The 20,698-nt window shown below is 47.9% G+C and overlaps 1 protein-coding gene across 1 annotated transcript; it reads right to left on the bottom strand.

Moving 5' to 3' along the window:
* Window positions 1-16,694: 16,694 nt before the first annotated feature.
* GSX2 (GS homeobox 2) lies at window positions 16,695-17,674 on the bottom strand (the record flags this gene model as incomplete). The annotated part of the gene is made up of 2 exons (XM_080624831.1): window positions 16,695-17,035; window positions 17,212-17,674. The coding sequence occupies 2 exons, from the start codon at window positions 17,672-17,674 to the stop codon at window positions 16,695-16,697; spliced, it is 804 nt and encodes a 267-aa protein (XP_080480957.1).
* Window positions 17,675-20,698: the final 3,024 nt, after the last annotated feature.

Raw genomic sequence — 20,698 nt, 5'->3', positions numbered from 1 at the left:
TGTGTTTCTACACGAGAACAAAGACTATGATTGCAGGATTCTCACTAGTGTTGTGCTTTTTAAGTATCACAAGGCAGTAATTACAATTTCACTGAAAGGAGATGTGGTATGTAACATTTTCCCATCGTGCTTTAAGCTACTTCTAAAATGGAGCGAATCAGCACTGTTTTCCAAATTATGCCAGGAAAAGGCTATAACTCTTAAGAACTCCGGAGGAATGGAAATACCAGTTGGCCATTTTTCTGCAAAAAAAGCAGTATTACTCTAATAATGAATCATTTGAAACCTTCGCACAGCCCATTATAACAATATTTTAAATCAAACTGTAAGGGAGTTAACCCCATAAATCAGAGAATGGGCTAAGCCCCCTGGGAACCACAAGACTTTTTTGATAGGCCAGATTCTGAACCACTGAAATTGAGACAGATTTTTACTTTCCTGGGAAAAGATATGAGGAATTTATGTTGTCAAATTTCAGCCCACTCTTTAAAATGACAGCAACATCAACTGAACATATTGAGTGCTATATTATAGGCATTTTCCTGAGCAATTCAATAAAATGTTCAACAGCTCAGCATAACAGCCACATTGGTCCAAATCAGGAGGAATCCCATTGGGTAACATCGCATCACTGAACGCCTGATATATGAAAGCTGAATAATGTAGGTGAATGAATCAGGTGTATGCTACCTGCCATTTAATATGAATTACTGAGGAAATTTCTACTCACCTGAGAGACTTCTGAAACTGAACACCTGCTCAATTTTATTCAGCTGCATTACATGTAATTGAAAATAATCTGTATACATGTATGTACTGGGCATTTTAAAATACACCTTATTTTTCATTTAAAAAAATATCAGTCTTTCTCAACCATCACAAGAAAGACTTTAGTCATTCCAGGCCAAATTTCTGGTGTACAGTACGGCTTTCCCAACCTTGTGATGCTGCAGAATGTTCCATGAATTAGCAGTGTTCAGGAAGAGGAAACAAAGAATGCCAAGAAATACTTCCAGTTTGGACAATATACCAGCAAAGTAAATCAGGGGCCCAATATGGAAACTTATAAAGATGACCTGAAACTGAAGTCAACATTAATTTAAGAAGTAATGTAATTAATAAAAGTGCATTTAACATTTTATGCTGTGTGTTCTGCTTCCATCTGGAACTATTCTATATTATGTGCAAAGGTGCTTCTAGATAAAACCTCACATAAGCTCATGTGTGATTACCAATATTATATCACTCTAGTACTACCCTCTCATTTCTTCTTATAAAGTTGTCAGAATAATGTGGTAGATATAAATCAGACCTGTCTGGTTTTGGCCTGATCTTTGCCTCTTTGCCAAGGCTGCATGAGCAGCATTCCCTCAACAGCTTTCGACTCCATGATGGGGAGGGCAGAAAATCCCATCCACTCCTCTTTGATCACATACCTGCTGTACAGCAACCAAATGCAAGCTGCTCTATGAGCTTGCTCTGAAGCACACCCCTCACTGACAGCCATGGTACAGCTTGTATGGGGATGAAGGAATTGGGAGGAACGAGGGGCTTGACTGCACTCATTCCGTATTGCTCAGCAGGGGGTTTCATTTCTTACCTACCAAAGGACTAACATCGAGTTATTAGCCCAGGCTGCCTAAGCATCTGCCCATAATTGCTATTCCTAAGTCAAAGGTCATTCAGATTTCCTCTGTTAGATCCCCCAATTAAAATAAAGACCCTTTGAAAAGCTACTATTCACTCTAAGGAATATCCTTCCCCAGGAAGAACCATTAAAAGTTCACAAGCAAAGGTGAAGAAGAAGATATGGAGTGATGTGAGGGCAGGACTGGAAATTAGACCTCCAACCCACATAAATAGAAACCAAAAACACCTGAAAATCCTCCCAGCTCTTACTACACCACCACCCTGTGCCTAAGTAAAGCAGGAAAAATCTAGGAAAGTCTACGGAAAGGTAAGAAAATGAGAGGAGGGCCACGAGGATGATCAGGGGACTGGAGCACCTCCCGTATGGAGACAGGCTGAGAAAGTTGGGGCTGTTCAGCCTGGAGAAGAGAAGGCTGCGTGGAGACCTCATAGCAGCCTTCCAGTATCTGAAGGGGGCCTACAAGGATGCTGGGGAGGGACTCTTCATCAGGGACTGTAGTGACAGGACAAGGGGTAACGGGTTCAAACTTAAACAGGGGAAGTTTAGATTGGATATAAGGAAGAAATTCTTTACTGAGAGGGTGGTGAGGCACTGGAATGAGTTGCCCAGGGAGATTGTGAATGCTCCATCCTTGGCGGTGTTCAAGGCCAGGTTGGATGAGGCCTTGGGTTACATGGTTTAGTGTGGGGTGTCCCTGCCCATGGCAGGGGGTTGGAAGTAGATGATCTTAAGGTCCTTTCCAACCCTAACTATTCTATGATTCTATGATTCTATGAAAATAATCTGTGCGTACATTTTAGCTTGAGAAAAAAACAAAACCAAACCAGATAACAATGAAATTTCCATTCAAGATGCTTTACATTCCAAAAGTGTATTTTCATTTCCTTTTTTTTGGAATAAATAGCCACTTGTTATAGTGCCTTACCGTCTTCAGAGTGAAGACTACAACTTTCACACCAAATAGCAGAAATAAATAGGCTTATTTTTCCAAATTTGCAGTAAAGATTTGGTAGTGTTCCTGGATCTCAAAGCCAACAGTCTGATAGCCACAAAATTACGGTAAAACCTAATGAGCACAGTAATTCAATGTAAGAGTACATTAATCTTTGTTGTTTGAAAATGCAGGTTTTGAGGAATAATGTAAGACTGAATGCATGAAAAAGTATCATAGGAATAGCCGTCTTGTGTTATACTACAATCTAGGGTTTGTATGTTGAATGTTCCTATGTCAGGCAATATTACCTCAGGAACTGACCCTGCAGCAAATGAAATCAAAAAGTACTTTCTCACTGATTTCAGAAAAACATACTCTAAAAGAGCAGACATTTATCCAAGTGAGACCCTTTCCTATTCTGAAGATGTGGAAGACTGAAATGTCAATCTGTTAAATGCAAAAGCAGAGATGGCTCAGGGGTATGGACAAATGCACCAGCAATCACACCTTCATACTGGGCTGATCTTGAGCAGTCAATAATACAGCCAACAGCATTCCCAAAATTTGGTCTTTGTCAAACAATCTGTACTCAGTGGCTCGTTATTTTCATCTTCTTCACTCAATATAAGAATAAAGAATGTCAATAATTGTTCTCTAAGAACAGATCAGGAAAGCTCTGTTAAACAATACTTTCTGCTATTGTAAGAAACTGAGAAACTTTGATAGATAAAATCAGCCAAAGCAGTGTAAATACAGTGATAGCTTTCCATTCATTTTTAGCAGAGAACTATTTTGAATCAAGATGCAGTACTGTCCTAAGGGTCTGCTCAACATTGTGGATGCAGCAAAGTAGTTTGTTTCCTTGAGGGTTAACACTGGGCTAAAAAAAACTCAGAAAAATAGAAAAATAAATCTGATGGAAAGTCTCCTGCATTATTTTTTCTTTTGGGTTACCCACAGCATTGCCGATTACAGGTTGCAATGGCTCTATAAAAGCATTAGCTCCTTTTCCTGCAGGTATTTAAAAGCAATAGAAACATCAGTTTCTTCAGATTTGCATTTGAAGATAAACCTTCAGAGAGAATCCATTTCATTTAGACAATAAATTCTCACCTCCTGCCATTTGATAACCTGTGTCTATGGAAAAATCATTTTGCCTTTGATGTTGCTAAAATGCATGAATGCATTATGATCCATTCAAATAAACAGTTGCATTTATTTCAGTGCATAGCACTTTCAGTCCATTCCTTTTGTTCAAAATCTATTCCTTCTACTCAGAATATTGATAACAAATTTAAGCTGAGATCACTGACTATGTATACATGGTGGGTGCTTTCCAAATACCACAACAGCAGAAGGACAATAGGGCCCTAAAAAAACCCAGCATTTTTAGATTAATAAGTACCTGAAAGTATTGAAAAACGCAAATGAGGAAAACCAGCTAATTCCTCTGGCATGGATAATTGGAATTATACAAATATTTTTTGTTTTAGATGAAAAAACTAATTAAGCCCTAAATGTGAAGCCATCGCCCATCCCATCTTCTTATCTGTACTATGAATCTTTTTATTAAAAACAACGTAACACATGTTATATACTTAGATTGGGTGTATTTTTCCCCGTAAGTACCTCTTAAAGTTGTCTTTTTTTGCTAAACGATACATACTACGGGGATTTCCTGAATGTTCTGATAATGTGCCAAGTGTACATAAATATAGGAGTCATATCTTTTAGTCAGGTTTTAACACATTCTGTGAACAAATTCTAATGTTCTACAAAAAAGAATATATCATGAAGAATTATAGAATCACTTATCTAAGAGACCTGGCTTTCATCCTGGATCACACTTACCCTCAGTCCTGCTCCAGCCCTACTCCGACTTTGGCCTTAAGACTTAGCAGCTCTCTTACAGTCCCCAGGAGGTTTTTTCCATAAGGACCTATTTGGCCCTTGCTGCCCTTCACTCCTGAATTCTTGTTCCGCTTCTCTTCTAGCTGGATACAAACCCAGCAAGCTGCACTACAAACCAGCAAAGCCTTCCCAGTGCTTTCCCAGGAGAGTAGGAAATGGCTAACAGCATGAAGCGGCCCAGGCACTTCACTTTCTAAAACAATTAAAGCAACATTTCCATGCTGTTTTCTGCTCCAGCTAGTTAGTGTGTGTGAGCAAACTCCCATTTACAGATACGTCCTGCTTTGCATGTGCAAACCTGTGCCTGCATGGACACTTCAAGGTTTGTTTGTGGGTCCAGTTGTGTTTGTTCATACCAGGCACATGGTTTGAAATGTTTGTCCCTTTCCTTTTCTGCTGACAATAACCACAGCTCACCTTAGACAAAAAAGACAAAAATCGACTTTGTGGAGTGCTCTAAGTAGCTGGAATTGACTGATACTGCAAGTATTGCCTTAGTCACTGTAACATCGCTTTCATGATGCTACAGGACAGTTCAAAGACATTTATTAATTAGCATTAATGTAATTAAAGTGGAAACTTCTGTTCTTCAAAGATGGAAAAGTATTTGCTAATGCAGTGTTTCCTGGCTGTAAGCATGCAGTTGTTCTAGCAAAGAAACTGGCAATTTGCACAAAATAAAGGGTGTTAGGACCACACAAGTGTTACCTTGTTAGGACTGGAATGGATTACCTTTGTGCCATTCCCACTCTCATTTACAATCATTGCCTCTAGAATGGATTCATGTTGTGCCATTTTCTCCTCTGGCTACAATAAGAATAAAGTTTTCAAATCCTCTTCCTCTCTTTGACTGGATGGTCATTCCTGCTCCCCCTTTTCCACAGTTTGGCAGCTTGAACAGTAAAATCGCCAGTAAACCAAAATACTCCTTTTCGTGAGGAAAACCTTTATTCTCCACTTTCTCTGTTCAACTTCCACTTTTTGCCTTCTCTATTCCTTCCAAAGAGAGCCCGGGGGGGAATCACCACCCAGTCCCCTTGAACTGACCCCAATCTTCAATCCTGTTTTCTGCTGCAGTGGTCCCCACTCTCCATTAGGTGGCATTAGTTCAAATTCCCTCTTGGAGCAAAATGCTACGAGGACTGCGCTCTCTACCAAAGTCCCTCCTGGAGTTGGCTGTACCGCGTCTTCTTGCACTGCTGGTCTGAGGCCAGGATGTTGCCCATCCCCAGAGCTGTTACTTCCGTAGGTCTGCCAGCATCCTGCAACAATAACATGTCTTGTGTATATGTATACCATTTTTATGCATAAATGATCTTTCAAAACACATAATTTCCTATGAGTTTCTATAGCTCTTTTCAATGTGTAGAAAGAGCTGCTTGTGTGCTTATGTGTTTAATAGAAAGTATATGCTTAAAACCAACAAATGAACTATAAACTGGTACCCAGTATTATTCTGCTTGCTTCCAAAGTGTAAAGATGTTAGAAGGTGAAAGGGAAACAAGTGCTTCCTTAACTCATTCTTAAATGGCCCCCCAAACAGAAAAACGGAATAACACAAATTCAGCAAAACAAGTTCTTTCTGTGTTGTTAGTTCTGTAAAAGACAATGTTATACAGTATAAAGACTGGGGTATAATACCCCTTGCTTTCCTGTGGGGAAAAAACAGTCTTTCTGCAAAATATGACCTAGGAGCTTCTCAAGATCCCTCAAGACAAGTTGATTACCGAATAAGATGAAATGGGAAGGCCAAGGTGAAGAAACAGAGGAGGACACACTGGCGGAGGATCGCAGCCTGCTGCAGAGCCTGGGGAAGCTGAAGTTCTAAATCAGGTTACACAGAAACAGCATTCAAACGTTTGTATCTCCTGTTTACTTTTTACACAGAAATTATTCTTTAGTTTCAAGTGTCAGAATTCTTCAAATGCCCTCGATCTTGCCTCGGGGTTGGGGGCAGTGAAATACTAACATGGAAAAAAAAAACCAGTAGACCTTTTCCACTTCCCTTTAGAGTTATGGGAAGAACTAAACACAAGGGAAAAAACAGTTATGACAACAACAGATCTGTGCTGTCCTTTGCTCTAAACATGTACTATGTTTACCATTTCCTCTTCCTGCAGTTTCATCCAAGTCTTTTCTTTGCAGGTCAGAACCTTCTATTTCTTTAGGGGCAGAGGACACCCAAAGTATGTCAGCTTTATAGCTTCAGGCGCAGCATGTTTCTGCTGATATTCCTGTACCTCAAGCATGGTAGAAGTCTTCCTCCAGAAAAACCTCTTTCAAATGCTACACTTACACTGAAGATATTTTAAACCATCTCAACTTTGACCTAGCAGCTATGGGACTGCAGTTTCCAATACTGTAAAATTCATTTTCCGAGGAGATTCTATTTATGAAAGCAATCTGCCTGTACCTCCCTCTGTCTCTTAAGCTTGTCCCCCCAGCTCAGCTCCCCCGGAATTTTGGGATCTATCAGTCAATGTCAGTTAGAAAAGAGTAGAAGTCTTAAAGATGCTCCCTCCTCACATGTAGGAGCAGGGCTTTAAACAGGATGAACTGATCGCATCATCTGGGTTTGTGCACTTCCCAAGAAATTGGATGAAAGCAAGCACAGAAGTTTCCATAGGGAAGAAGCAAATGCAAAGGATGGGACAGCCCAGAAAACAAGAGGCAGGGAATGACAGGAGGCAAAGGCCATCTTTTCCGGCAACAACACTGTCTTCTTTCATAAGACTCCAGCATAAACAAGGCTGATACACATCATTCTGGTAAGCTGTGCTTTGCAGGATTCGCTTTCATTTACTTTCACAGGGTTTCCCTCAATGCAAAAAGCAGCATTATCCCCCTTGATTTTCTGATGGGCATGATGGCTCATGCTGTCAGGATGGTGAGCGCTGCTGCTGTGATTTCAGCAGTATCAGTGCAGCTGCCGAGGTCAGACCTGTGGCAGGGGACTCATGCCCTCCTACCCGATGGAGACATACCTCTGCTGCCTTCCTTACCTATACTGACACTACATGCAATAAAGAAGCTCTCCAAGTACCAAGGTGATGATCTCAGTCTTGTTCCCAAATATTTCCAAAAGCATCAAGTCCTGAATCAAGGTGTTTGAAAGACTCAGTGCCTGTTTTGTAACAGGTCTTTTACTAAGTGTGGTATTCTTTCTTCTCATGCTCACCTATAATGGCAGTTGGCCTGCAAAGTCTAACCTGTTTATCTATGGCAGTTTCTAGCTTAAACTCATTCTGCAAGTTAGTTCTGAAGATAAAAAGATCTGCTCATTTTATCACAAAACTGGAGACGGCCTCGAAAGGCAATGCATTGCTGAGACAGCCTAGTGCAGGTGGACGTGCATTTGGAACTCCAATGAACTTTCACCTTTGCCTAAAAAAAAACCTAAAACTAGAGAGCTACTTCCTGTGCATGCAATCACTGACATTTAATAGCAATTGGGAAGGAGAAAAAAATGCTGACAACTTTCACCGCAATTTGACAAGTTTTGCTGAAAACCTCATGGACTGAGATGCCACAATCTATTAAACTGGACATTGCCTAAGCCCACTCTGTCTTGCATTAATTATAAAAGACAAATCAGATCTTGAAAAATCTTAAAGGCAGCATTATTTTAACATAATGATTTTAAAGCTGAAATCCTTTGCCTGTGAAAAATTGGCAGAACCTGATTAAAAAGTAAAGTTAAAAAAAGGATCTCTGATGGCAATTCATTAACTCATTAAAATCCATCTTTCCTTTGGCTGAATAATAAACAAAAAAATGCAGTCTCAAAACAAAACTATGGGAGCAGGTGAAAATGGCAACAGCAACATGCAAATTGATGCTGTTGGCGTCAAGTAGGAATTCTTTGTGCTGCTATTCCATCTCCCCCTCGGAGCTGTTGCAGTTTTTACACAAGTTTTTACACTAGATTGTCCTGTATTCAGCTGAGTCACTCGCTTATCTAAAGACTGTGCTGTCTTTGCTCTTACTAGTTTAATGCAAGGCAGCAGAGGAGCCCTGTCTCTCCACTCCAGAATATAGAGTATGCATTAAAAGCCAGGACTGGTCTTTCAGGGGAACTGAAACAAAAAGCAACCTATCCTTCCTTTACGGCACCCAAACTTGGGGGGAGGTGGGGGAGGAGGAAGTGATGTCTACTTGATTTTCTGCAGCAACACTGAAACCCTGAGGCCATGACTGCTCTGACAACCATTCTAGAAGAATAGGATGGTGGTGGCAGGTTAGTTATAACCTAAACATACTGCATAAAAAAACCAGAATATCAAGATTTTGTTCAAATGCATACACGTCTTATGCCAAGTATGCTCCTTGGCTCAATGTTATTTTCATCTTCTGCGTGTACGGCTGACCACACTCTGGCCTAAACTCCATGCCATTTTGAAAAGACTGGTAGTACTTGTGGTGTAAAACCGGCTTGAATTTTCTCTGTCGTTGTCTACTTCTACAGAAGAAAAGGGCTCGTCCATGTGATCACGGTCATGCATCTGTGGCCAGGGTTTGAAGACCATGTGATCACAAGCATAGTTCTTCTGTATATAATGCTACATAGTTCTGAACTAAAACTTGCCTGCTATCATGCCATTTGGATTATTTAGAGTAAGATGACTATGTCATGCAAGATATTTCTCTGATGCTCCAGCTTTTGGAGTCTTAAATTGTGTTTTACGTACCAATTATATCCACATGTTTATTATGGGAATAAAACGGAAACGCAAATGGATTGTCTGGATCAATCTTAACTTTAGGTCTCCAGTATTTTCTCTTCTTTGGCTAACCTTCAGCCTGCCCCTGGGTTTCATGCCCCTCAGGACCGGGGGCTCTGCTGCCAGTAGCGCATAGACAGACCAGGGGCTGAGGCTTGTGCCCCCGGGCAGCGCCCCACCTCCTCCCACCGCCCCGCCACCAAATACATACATAAATAACGGGTCTGACACAGGAAAAACCAAACAAACATACCCAACACCCAACCCAGAACGGCCGTTGTTGGCATTTTTCACCGCCCCTTCGCATAAGTAATATATTCGCGTTTCCTCCCACTCTCCCAATGGGCTACCAGCTGCAGAGGTCCTGAATAGCGAGTTTAATTGGGCTTTGTCATGCAGAGTGTCCCGGCTTTCTATAGCAGGTTACAAAGGGCCCTTGGCAGACGTGGCGGGCTCCCCCTGCGGCGGGCCCTGCCCGGCTGCGTCCATTACCTCTCCGCAAGCCGCCCAGGTACCGCCGACGCCACCCGTGCCCGATGCAGGGTCACCCCCAACCCGTCGCTCCCCGGCGTTGCCCGGTACGGGGTCGCAGCTCCTGTCCCGCTGCATCCCGCGCTGCTCCCGCGGGACACTCCCGTCTGCCTCGGCCCTTTCCCCGCTGCGAACACGGCAAAAGTCTTAGCCAGAGTTTATTTCCGACACGAGCTATTGGTATATTAAAACTCAGACCTTAAGAGCGAATGTTCCCCTGTCACAGCAGATCGGGGTGATTAGGGTTAATTGGCAAACCCCGGGCTCACAAGAGATTCCCCATTATAGGCTAATCATACATTCTCTATATGATATAAATAGCGTAGAGTGGGGGGTGTGGATATTCACTGCGAATTACAACTAATTATCATTTGGATACCGAGCTGCTTCTTCTGCCTGTTGATCGGCACTGTTGCCTTCAGACTATCTCTCTCCCTGCCCCCCCCCCAACCTTGTTTCTTGTTTTGACAGTTTAAATCCAGGTCTAGGTGACATAGAAAGCTAATAAAATTCTCATTTCATTGTTAATCTGATTTCATCGCAGTATAGGTTTTTACCCTCACACCTGCGTGGCAGGGTGTAATTCCATTAACAATAACAATAATAAAAAAAAAATCAACATATTCATTGCATGTCTTTTCCCTGATGATATATTGTGAGCAGTGTGAGTTGAAAAAGAGCCATTTATTCTCACCGTGAATGAGTCTGCCTGGAACTGAAGACTTCACCTGCCTCCTCAGTCAATTAGGAATGTATCGAAAATTCTACCAGAAAACGAGTTAAATTAACCGTTAGCTAATTTCCTTGTGTCCCTCCTACATAATCCTCCCTTTTCAGCTTGCCCCAGAAATTACCACATGTTGCAAGGTTCAAATAGTGCCTAATGAAACAGTGACTAAATGGTCTGCTCAAACCCACAGTGAAGCCCTTTCGCTGTGCCTGCAAAGCCTGGGGAGGCTGCAGCTGTCGGGGGTCCCCATCTTAAAAAAATAAAATCATTTTTAAGAGAAAAATTTATAAATCCTCGGGGTTTGATAGTAAAGTCTCACCGGCGGGGCTGCGCCTTCCCTCCCTCCCCCTGCATCAGCGCCGGGCTGAGGCACCCCGGCTGCTCCAGGCAGACGAAAGGTGTCCCGGAGGGAAGGGAAGCACCGGGGACCGGGGAGGACCACACAGCACCCGGGAGAGGCTGCGCCCTCACGCGGGGTGAGGACACGCGTGGCCTTCCTGGGGGATTAAACCGCTTTATTTTCAACACCAAGTGTCGGTGCTTACTCCGTGGGTGTAGAACGCGATTTTGGAAGGACCGCCCCTGTATTGCCGGGCGCTGCCGAGAGGCAGCGTCTGCCCCCGGCATTTCGACATCTCCCCTCCGCTTTCTTTACATTCCCTGAGAGGCGGAGCGTTTTCTCTCTTTTGTCAGGGCTTCCGCGTAAATTGTAAACCTTGATTTCCCCGAGGTCCCTTAGTTTGAGGGCGGAAAGAAAAAACAGCCACTGTCGGTAATCTTTGCAAAACCCGCCCGGAGAGGAGCTCTGCCCCGCAGTTACGAGCTCTTGTTCCTGTCCAAAGCGGCTTCACTGAAGTGTCATCCACTGAAACTCGGTGAATTCCGCAAAGAGAGTCGAGTCACTTATTTGAAACGGTGAGGCTAATATAAAGTCATCAAAGCACTATGGTTCTTGTCTTTAAGTGACAACCCTCTTTATTGAACCTCTTGAAATACGCCTCCTGCTTTTCAATGTCTCTCTATCCATCTTTGTCTGCTCTTCAGAAAAGTGGACAATATACAGCAAAGCCTGGCGAGCTCCCCACGCTCTGGCCTGGGCAGTGCCAACGTTAGCCTTGAAATTGTCACTCCTTCATTAATCTGAAACTCGTTATTTTTCCAGAGCACACAGAGCGCACGCTTCTGATCGCTTTGGGTTCGCTCCCAAAGGCTCAGGGCCCGCCGGTGGCGCGGGATGGGGCCGGGCAGGGGGAGGGGCCTGCTGGAAGGCGCGGAGAGGGACGCGGAGCCATGCCGAGCTCCCCGGCAGCTGCCCTGAGCACTGCTTTCTGCCCGGGGCCGGGGGCTGCGAACCCTCCCCCGAGGCTTCTCCCACCAGCGAAACCCCGGAGGAGCGCAAAGGCTCGGCCTTAAAAGCAGCCGAGCAGCCGCGGATAATAATAATAATTAATAATAATAATAGTAGTAATAATAATTTGCTGCCGAACTTGTTTCACCTGCAGGCCCCGGGCCCAAGAACAGAGAGCTGCGCCCTCCGGGCTGGTGGCAGGATGCACCAGGGGAAGCGGCAGCTGGGTTTTCTCCATTCTGGCTGCCTTATCCCAGTGGGTACGAGTGGGCCTGATCCCTCTGGCCGTGGCCTCGTCCCTCGGCTGAGCCATCGGCTGAACCGTGTAAGGGGGAGGAAAGAGCCTCGGGCAGCAGTCGAGCCGAAGGGAAATGCTGAGCAAAGTCAGGGAGAGGTCGGGCCAGCGGGGAGGCGGGGGCAGGAAATTAGGACAAACTAGAGATGAATATGGGGGAATTACATTGTCCCCTCTTTCACAGCTCCAAACCCGGACCTACTGAGGAAGGAGGGTTTCCCGCAGTTTCCTGGCCTATATCTGCGGGTCCCTGCGCTGGAGCTCTCGAGCCCCGGCTGACCGCTCCTGCCGGAACAGCTAAGCCCCTCGGTCTGGCGGTCCCCGAGGCACGGGACGTGTCCCAGCACGGTGCCCCCGGCCACACCGCGGGTGGGAGCAGGGAGCTGCCACCAAGGGCTACGCTCCCCGAAGTCCGGGGCGGAGGTGCGAGACGCCGGTGATGGGCGTTGCGGCAAGAGCTCCGATAGCGGGGAAAGGTTTCAACAACGCCTCGGGGGGGCTCTAGGGCAGGGCTGGAGAGAGCAGCCGGGCGATCAGGTCTGATCCAAACATAGTAGCAGGGTTTTCGCAACCGGAAAGGTAGGTACTATGGATCTCATCTTGGCCTTGCAGATCGGGGTCAGGGAGACTCTTCAAGAAGGATGTTTTCCTCCTCCGAGTTTTGTAATTGGAAGGAGTTACGCCGAATTAAAGGAAGCAAATAAATATCCAAGGGGGGGAAGCTCCTTTGGAGGAATGCTAGCGTTGTTCATTCGAGCCCCGAAAGGTTACAGAAGGTCGGTAGGACGGTCACTCACATAGCCATAACACTCATCCCTCAGGCAAACGCACGGGATTTAATTGCGCTACTTTCTTTCCCCCGGCTGGGCTGCCTGGAGGCGGCCGGGCCTCGCCTTTGAGGCCGTCCCAGACCTAAAAGCCACCCGGGACACGCACAGGAACCACCACTCCGGAAGCAGGCAGGTCCTTCGCCGCCGGGTTACGCCAAGCAGAGCGATGGCAGCAAACCGAAAGGGGCTCCTTCCTCTTCCTCTAACTGCCCGGAGCGGGGCATGTCCGAAATAAGTGCAGTAACCGCATCTGGAGTAAGCCGGGACCCAGTGCCTGGGTCGTAGCCGGTGCTAAGAACGGGAATTAGGTTGGAAAGTTGCATGGAGCCTCACGCTTTAAGTGCAGTGCCGCAGCGGCGAGCTGAACCTCTCGAGGCTTCACTCTCGACCTCTAAAGAGAAGCGAATTTATTGCTCCCACTGGAGCAATAAAGGCAAATGCAGTCATGTTTCCCAGCTCTCAGACATCGTCGTGACAAGTGCCAAAGAAAAATAAGAGGGCAACTTCTCATTCGCTGCATCTGCAACAAATGAGACTCGGGATCACACTGAGGGAAAAGCTGGGTGCAGATGCTGGGTGTTGTCCCATGTCCCTCCAGGCCCTTCAGCCTCCTCTGAAGTTCCCAGCCCTGTTGCTGACCTCTGCCTCAAGGCCTACCTCCATGACATCACCTCGTTCCCCTGTCGATATCCTATTCCAGCAGGCTGTTGGGCAAAAGACATCCCTCTGCCCCCCCAGATATGGGTTACTTGATTCCTGCCAGATGGGATGGTGGGACGGTGGGAGCTAAGGTCGCTCCCGGGTGCCTCCCCCTCAGCCCGCTGTTGAGATCTGCAGAGCTGTTAGAAAAACACCATCTTGGAGACCCTCGCATAGGTATCATGTCAACCCGCTGGTTGGTATCAACCCCACTTTAAGAGTTAGGAGGAAATGAAGGCAAGTGGCAGACAGGTAAGCAGAGTGACAGCATAATCTTTATTTTCTTCGAAAACTAAAGATTAGATGAATATTAAATAGGGAGCTGCACACTGCCTATCTTGGGCACTGAATGAGCTGGGGGAAAACCTGCACTTTGCACTTTGTGGGAGAAAATATAGATTAGAAAGAAGAAGCAAAACAAACCTGATGCATTATAATGTCAATTTAACTAAATTTCTAAGTGTTGACTGCTGGAGTTTGAAACCCTACAATACTTTTACTGCAAGTTAGGGTACATACAACTTCCAGCAGTGCTCCCATCACACTGGCTTGAGTTCCCCAGTGCTAGGTTCAGGCTGAGCTGGTTGTACTGGTCTTCTGAGATGTGTTGGGGCAAACTGTTGCACCGATCCCCTTTTCCAAAATTTTTAACATGAAACGTTTACTTTGAGATAAAAAGAAATCTGGTGATGACAGCAACTGTCTCAATGGTATAGCTTATATGTGATGACATTTCTCTCCCAGAAAAGCAATGCTTTCCCGGACTGCTGCAGGTCTGTTGATTTCTGCATGTTACAGGATGGGGATGATCTGCCAAGAGGGTGACAGGATCTTTTCCTCCCAGATCTTCTAGGTTATAAAGGACCAGGTGGGATTGTAGAAGCAAGCTAGACACGGTGAACTGAAGCAGAGGAACAGCAGTTTCTGAAGCTCACCTCAGCAGATTTTAGGGTAAGAAGAGGCAGCCCCCTCAGCTGGGCCCTCCATAAGGTCCCTTGGGAGGTGGCCATGAGGACCACAAGACTTTGGCCCTCGGGTCTCCCCAGCCTGGCAAGTAAGGGGACTGCTACTTGGGTAAGCAGTTGCACTGTGGGCGTGCTTGCTGGGAACTCCCTCTGCCACAGGCCCTGCAGCTGGTCGGGGCTGTAGGGCAGTGCCCACGCCAGGCCATTTTCATCCCACCCCAGACCTGCCTATGCAGGAAACCTCTCCTCCAAGATGAGCAAGCAGCGAGGGTGACACTGTACTGGGGCTTCATCTCTCTCACCCTCTCCAGCAATCAGGCTGCTTGAGTTATTCACACTGCAGCAGAAATCCCAAGTGGGTTTATGACTTGTTTTCTGATTAGAAGCAGATCAGGAAAGTGAAATTGGAGAGATGAAGCACTGAGGTTATTGATGAAAGATGATAAATTTTGGGATTGTTCAGGGAATTATATATTGAAAAGTCTTGCAACAGTTTCAGGAGCTGAAGTAAAAAGTGTAGATTGGGTTATTGGGAGTTCCACCCAAGGAAAAGGTGCGAGAGAGGAATAACGCAGTGTGCAAAAGGCACTTGTGATCTGCTCATGTGCTTTTCTGCCAGGACTGCAGCAACTAGTGAAAAAGTTACAAAAAGGCTCATTTGATACTCACCAGCTCCAGTTCCACCGCACTCTGCACCAGCCCCCTGCAGGGAGCTCAGGATGGACAGCCCAAGGCAGAGGCAGAATGGATGGGGCCCGTGGCTGAGCACTGTCCAGCCCAGGCTGCAGTGCCCTTCAGAGCCCTTCAGCCTGGCTTGGCCTGACCCCACGAGCAGGCTTGATCTGCTCACTGGGCCTGGCCAAGGCGCTTAAATCAAATCAACGCCGAGAAGACTGGAAAATGTCCCGCTGTCTGAGGGGATTAATAAATACATAAACCCACATTTCTGATTAACATCATCCCAGATAACATAAGCGGAGTTTCAGCCTGGGGAAGGGCTGGTGTGCTCAGCAGCCGCTGGATGGGAAAGACTCGGGTAGTACTAGCCGGGGCAACCGCGCCGGGCAGCAGAGCGGGTGGATTCCCGGGGCGCAGCCCCTCGTCCCTCGACCACTGCTGCCAGAGGCATCCCTGGGCCAGGGGCAGCCGGTGCCGCCGGGCGAGCAGCCGGGGGAAAGCTGTCAGCAGGGCGAGGGCGGGCGCCGGCTCCGGCTGGCAGCGAGCACAAAGCTGCCGGGCTCCGAAAAGCGGCTTCATTTGCATTCCGGAGCGGGCTCCCCTTCCCCCTCCCTCCGCCCCCCGGCCGGCCCGAGTCACAGGGGAGCAGCAAACGTACTCAGGTTAGTAGCCGATGGCGTTTATTTCTGGTCTTTTCCGAGGTCTGACACATACACACTGATGTTTTCACCGTACAAAGGACTGCGAAGAAACGCACCCTGCCCAGCCAGCCCACCTTCGCTGCTCGGACCAGGCTGGCACTTTGGGGGAAGAAGGGGAGGAGAAGAAAAAACCCCAATTCTCGTCTGATCTCATTTATTTAAATAAATATAAATATAAATTTTATATAGAACTATGCACAAACAAACCGCCGTCCCAAACACAAACGACTGATCTTTACTTCTGTTTTCATTTTCGTTCAGAAGTCCGTCCAGGAGGTTCTCAGCCCTACAAGTTTTTGTTTGCTTTTCAGGTTTTTTAACGCCTCGTCTTTCTGTTCGAAATAATTTATTTTTAACTGTTCTCCTTTAACTTGCCTTGGGCAGGCGAGGGGAGGCACCCCGGGCCGTGCGAGTCCAGTCCCGAGGTACGTGTTAGGAAGAGCAGGTGCCTGCTCCTGGGGTTACTTAAATAACGTTTTAGTTGAACTCTCACGACTAAAACATTTACATTCAAAAAATATAGTTATATTTCTCTCTCTCTATGACTGCAAAGGGATGTAAAGGAGCCTCCCGTGTGGGAGGGCCAGCCCGCTCCCCGGCGGCGGGCTGCTGTCACCGGTCCGGGGACTCCAGGTGAGCCGCGGTGCCTTCGCCTGCTCTGGGCTGGGACCCGGCAGCGGGAGCCGAGCTCCGGCCGGGCTCATAACGGGGAGATCTCTTTATCCTCGGTTGCCGATGAGGGGGACAGAGATTCTTCGTCCTCAGACCTGGGGTAATGCCCCTGGCTGGTGCTGCACTTGCAGCCCCCGTGCGAGTTTCGCTGGGTACCTTTGCCTTCTTTCTTGTGCTTCACCCTCCGGTTTTGGAACCAGATTTTCACTTGCTTCTCGGACAGGTTCAGGTAGGTGGCTATCTCTATTCTTCGTAGCCTGGACAGGTACATGTTGGAGGAGAATTCCCTCTCCAGCTCCAAGAGCTGGGTGCTGGTGAAAGCTGTCCTCATCCTTTTTCCATTTTGAATTTGGCTGGAATCGGACGCTCCTGCATGGGAGAAAAGCACGAACTTCAGTGGGATGGGGGAAAGTAGGAGAAAAAGAAGACAGAGAGAAAAGACATGGTCCCGCAGCTTTCCGCCCCGGGGCAGCCGCTTTCCCCCGGGGGAATCCCTTCTCCCGCTGCCCTCCCCCTCCCCTCCCCGGCGGCCGCAGGGCTCCTACCCATGCCGAGGCAGTGAAACCTCCGGGGGTCGCTGACGCTGTAGGCAGTGGCGGCGCAGGCAGGGGGGTGATGCCCCGGGTGCCCAAGGGCGGCGGCGGCGGGCCCGGAGGCGGCGGGCGGCGGGTGCTGCGGCGGGTGGTGAGCGTGGCCGGCCCGAGGGCAACACTGGGCCTCGCTGGCGGCGGCGGCGGCGGGGAACTGGCTCTTGATGAGTGGGACGGCCCCGGCGGCGGCGGCGGCGGGGCGGGAGGAGTGCAGGTGCGAGGTGACACAGAGAGGGCAGACGCAGAAAGCGCCATTCTTGCGGGACGGGCAGCCCGGGCCCGACACCGACATGACGAGAGGCGAAGGCATGCTGAGAGGGATGAAGAAGTCCTGGCTGTGGTGGTGCTCAGGCAGGGACGGAGCCGGCCTCGAAGAGTCTTTGATGATTAAGGAGTCGACATAGAAAGAGCGGGACATTTCGGAGAGCTGCCGCCGCAGCCGGGGAGGCTCTCTCCCGAAGCCGGGCTTTTCCTGCTTGGCCAAGTTGCCACTGAAGTCCTGGCGAGGCGAGAAGGTGCTTATGTTTGAGAGCTGAACAAAAGGGTCCCTGGAGAGGGCTGGTCTTAAAGTCCCCCCGCCTGGATCCCCTGTGCCGGGGTTTTATATCAACTATTTAAACACGTGATTGCTGAAAGCCTCGCAGATCTAAATCTCCCCCGCTTCCCAGGCCGGCAAGAGAGGCTGCCGGGGGGCGGGGGGGAAGTGAGACAAGGCCGGGGGGGGGGGGCCAAAGTGTGTGTGCTCCCTCGCTGCCCGATGACTTCAGTCCCTCGCCTCTGCCCCGGATAAATTATAGGAGCGGGGAAGCCGGGGAAGGGGGGGCTGCCCGGCTGCGCCGCGGCCCCGACACACGTCCTGCTTGCTGGCACATCCCCCTGTCAACGCACCCAGAGGGGGTGTGTAAAATCAGTCGGGGAGGTTCTGCTCTGAGCTGCCCCCGCAGGGAGGGAAGGAGAGAGGGGAACAGGTGATGCGCTGAAATAAGCGGCTCAACGTCGCCCGCCCTCCCATTTCCCCTCGTAAACTGTTAGCCAAAGAGCCGTGACTCCCGCGGACCAACACTTTTCCCCATCCCGGTCTCCACCTTGCGAATAGGACTCCTTCAGGAAGCCCTTTCGGCACCAGAAAGGCAGAAATACCGGCATAGATATAAAGATCGTGCGGGTGCGTGTGTCTGTGCACACATATGTGCACCGAGTGGGGTTTGGTAGTTGTCTTTTTTTCCTCCTCGCCCTTTTCATCCCCAGTGAATCTTGCCAAATTGGCAATTACTCCAACGGACAAAGCCTTCAAATATCTGGACACTTCTCAGCCAAACGGCATCAAAACGGAAAACTTCCAAGTGAGCTCCCCCGACTGCTTCAGGACCGCAGCTCGCAGCGCTAACGAAAGAGAATGTGTCGGGGGGGGGGTGGGGTCTTTGATCTCCACCAAGTCTGCTGAAGCAAACAAAGTAAAATTGGATAAACAGTTAAATACGGTCGGTGGCTCCGAAGCATTTCAGATTGCATTAAAAAGCCAAGGTGTTCACAGCATATTACACGATTTTCCAATGACCTGTTTTATGGGAATTTAAGAAGAGACCATTAATGGAAGGGCGATCGCCTCCTCGTTTGGCAGATGCGAAGCGGCGTTTAAAACGGACTGCGGATCTCATCCCGCTTGAATCGGGAAAGGGAAGTGACAATTGTGCTCTAAAGCAGAAAACACGGACTACGCCTGATTAGCAGGGGCTGAGCAGAGGCCGAGGAATGAATGAATGGCTGTAACGTGCCTAGAGGCGGTTATCGGGCCCCAGAGCCGGGCCGGGCGCCGGACATCCCACCAGCAATCCCGCGCACCCACTCGCCTTCTGTGAAACCCTAGCAAAGTAAAACTGCTGCTGGAGACGGCGCTTCCTCGCCTCCGGGACCAACTAGGCTCAGCGGTATAAGTCGAGCCTTGCTAAGAGGGGCCGGCTGTCGCCCGCTGTCCCATTCTCCAGCCCTGCTTGCGTCCCCTCACCACCTCCCCAACCGAACACGATGCAAGAGTGGTTTTAGGGACACTCCGCACTCGGCGATCTGAGGATTTATGGGTGGCAATTAAAGTTTTATGAATTGCAGCTGAGGCTGGTTATGGAGCTATTTGAATGTGATTAGAATTCAATTAGAAAGTGTTTACCGGCCGGCGGGGCTCCGGAGTGTAAACAGGCAGCTATTCCAGCAATGCGATAATCCTGCGTCTTGTGACAACAATTAGGGACTCGCGGGGTTTAGGCGGGTCGGCTCCGACCTCACTACTTTTCCCCAAACTGCTGCTGACGGCTCAGCCCAGGCCTTGGAGCCGCCAGGCCCAGGAGTCCTGGGCAGCGGCGGGGCCAGCACAGCTATCCGAGCCCCCGCCGGGGCGCTGAGGAGCGTGGTCCCGGCAGTACCCTGGGGTCTGTCTTCAGAGCTGCGAGGTTTTCATCACGGGCACAGTGCACAGGCACTGGATTCTACCTGCCTCTTCCCGTTTAAAACACAGGTCGTCTGCCTGAGATTTGAATTAATCTCGCTGTTTTCTTCTCCTTTTTTCTTTTCCTTTAAGAGAAGCTAATCTGGAAAAGAATAATAAAAAAAAATCCACCGACCTCAGTACAGAAAACTGTCTGCAGTGATAGAGTGAATCTGGGGAGGGGGCTGTCGTAAGGGAAAGCAGACAGAGCAAGAGTCGGATCAAAATTGCAATTTGTAATTGTTATAATAAACCAAACGCAGTGATAAAAGAGAGTAGAGAAAAAAAAAAAAAAAAAAAAAAAAAAGAGGAAGAAAAAACCCCCAACCCCACAAAGAAAAACCCACTCCTGAAAGCCAGAGCAAGAAAAGAAGTCATTTGAAAGCAAAGATATCCCAAACCAGGCGGAATGATGCAAGGCGTGCGCCCACATCACATCGGCCTCGTTACAATTTTATTTTTCAATAATTCTGTCCGATAAAATTTCATTGTCCATTAAGTAATCCCCGAAATGAGAGCTCTTATGAGCCTATAATGAGCTCTAATTGCTACGACTGGGAGAGCCACGTGGAAGGATTTAGAAGGTATTAAGCAGTTGGGTACAGAGCACAGGCTGTTACCTAGCCATTACTTTCATAATTCAAGGAGAAAATTAGTCCTTTTAAGGGAAAATCCTTTGATTCCCTTCATTCTGCTCGGGGTGACAGAGTATAGCTTTGTCTGCCTTTAGTTCAAGACAGTGTAACAAATGAGAATGTAACGAAATTGCCCCCTTTTGAAAGTGGAACTGTTCAAAAAGAACATCAGAGCCGCTCCCCTGGTCCGCCGAGCGCAGGACTGGGTGCTGGTCCTTCTTTTCTTCCAGATGTCTCCAACATCTTTATGTAGAAGAGATTCACGGCTTAAATGACAAAAGCAACTCTTTCCCTTCCCTCCCCCAACCCCAGCAGCTCGCGGCAGAAG

The sequence above is a fragment of the Psittacula echo genome (assembly GCF_963264785.1).
Source record: "Psittacula echo genome assembly, chromosome: 1".
Classification (NCBI taxonomy): domain Eukaryota; kingdom Metazoa; phylum Chordata; class Aves; order Psittaciformes; family Psittacidae; genus Psittacula; species Psittacula echo.
Note: the sequence above shows the minus strand (reverse complement) of the source record. Positions and strands in the feature narration are given on the sequence as shown.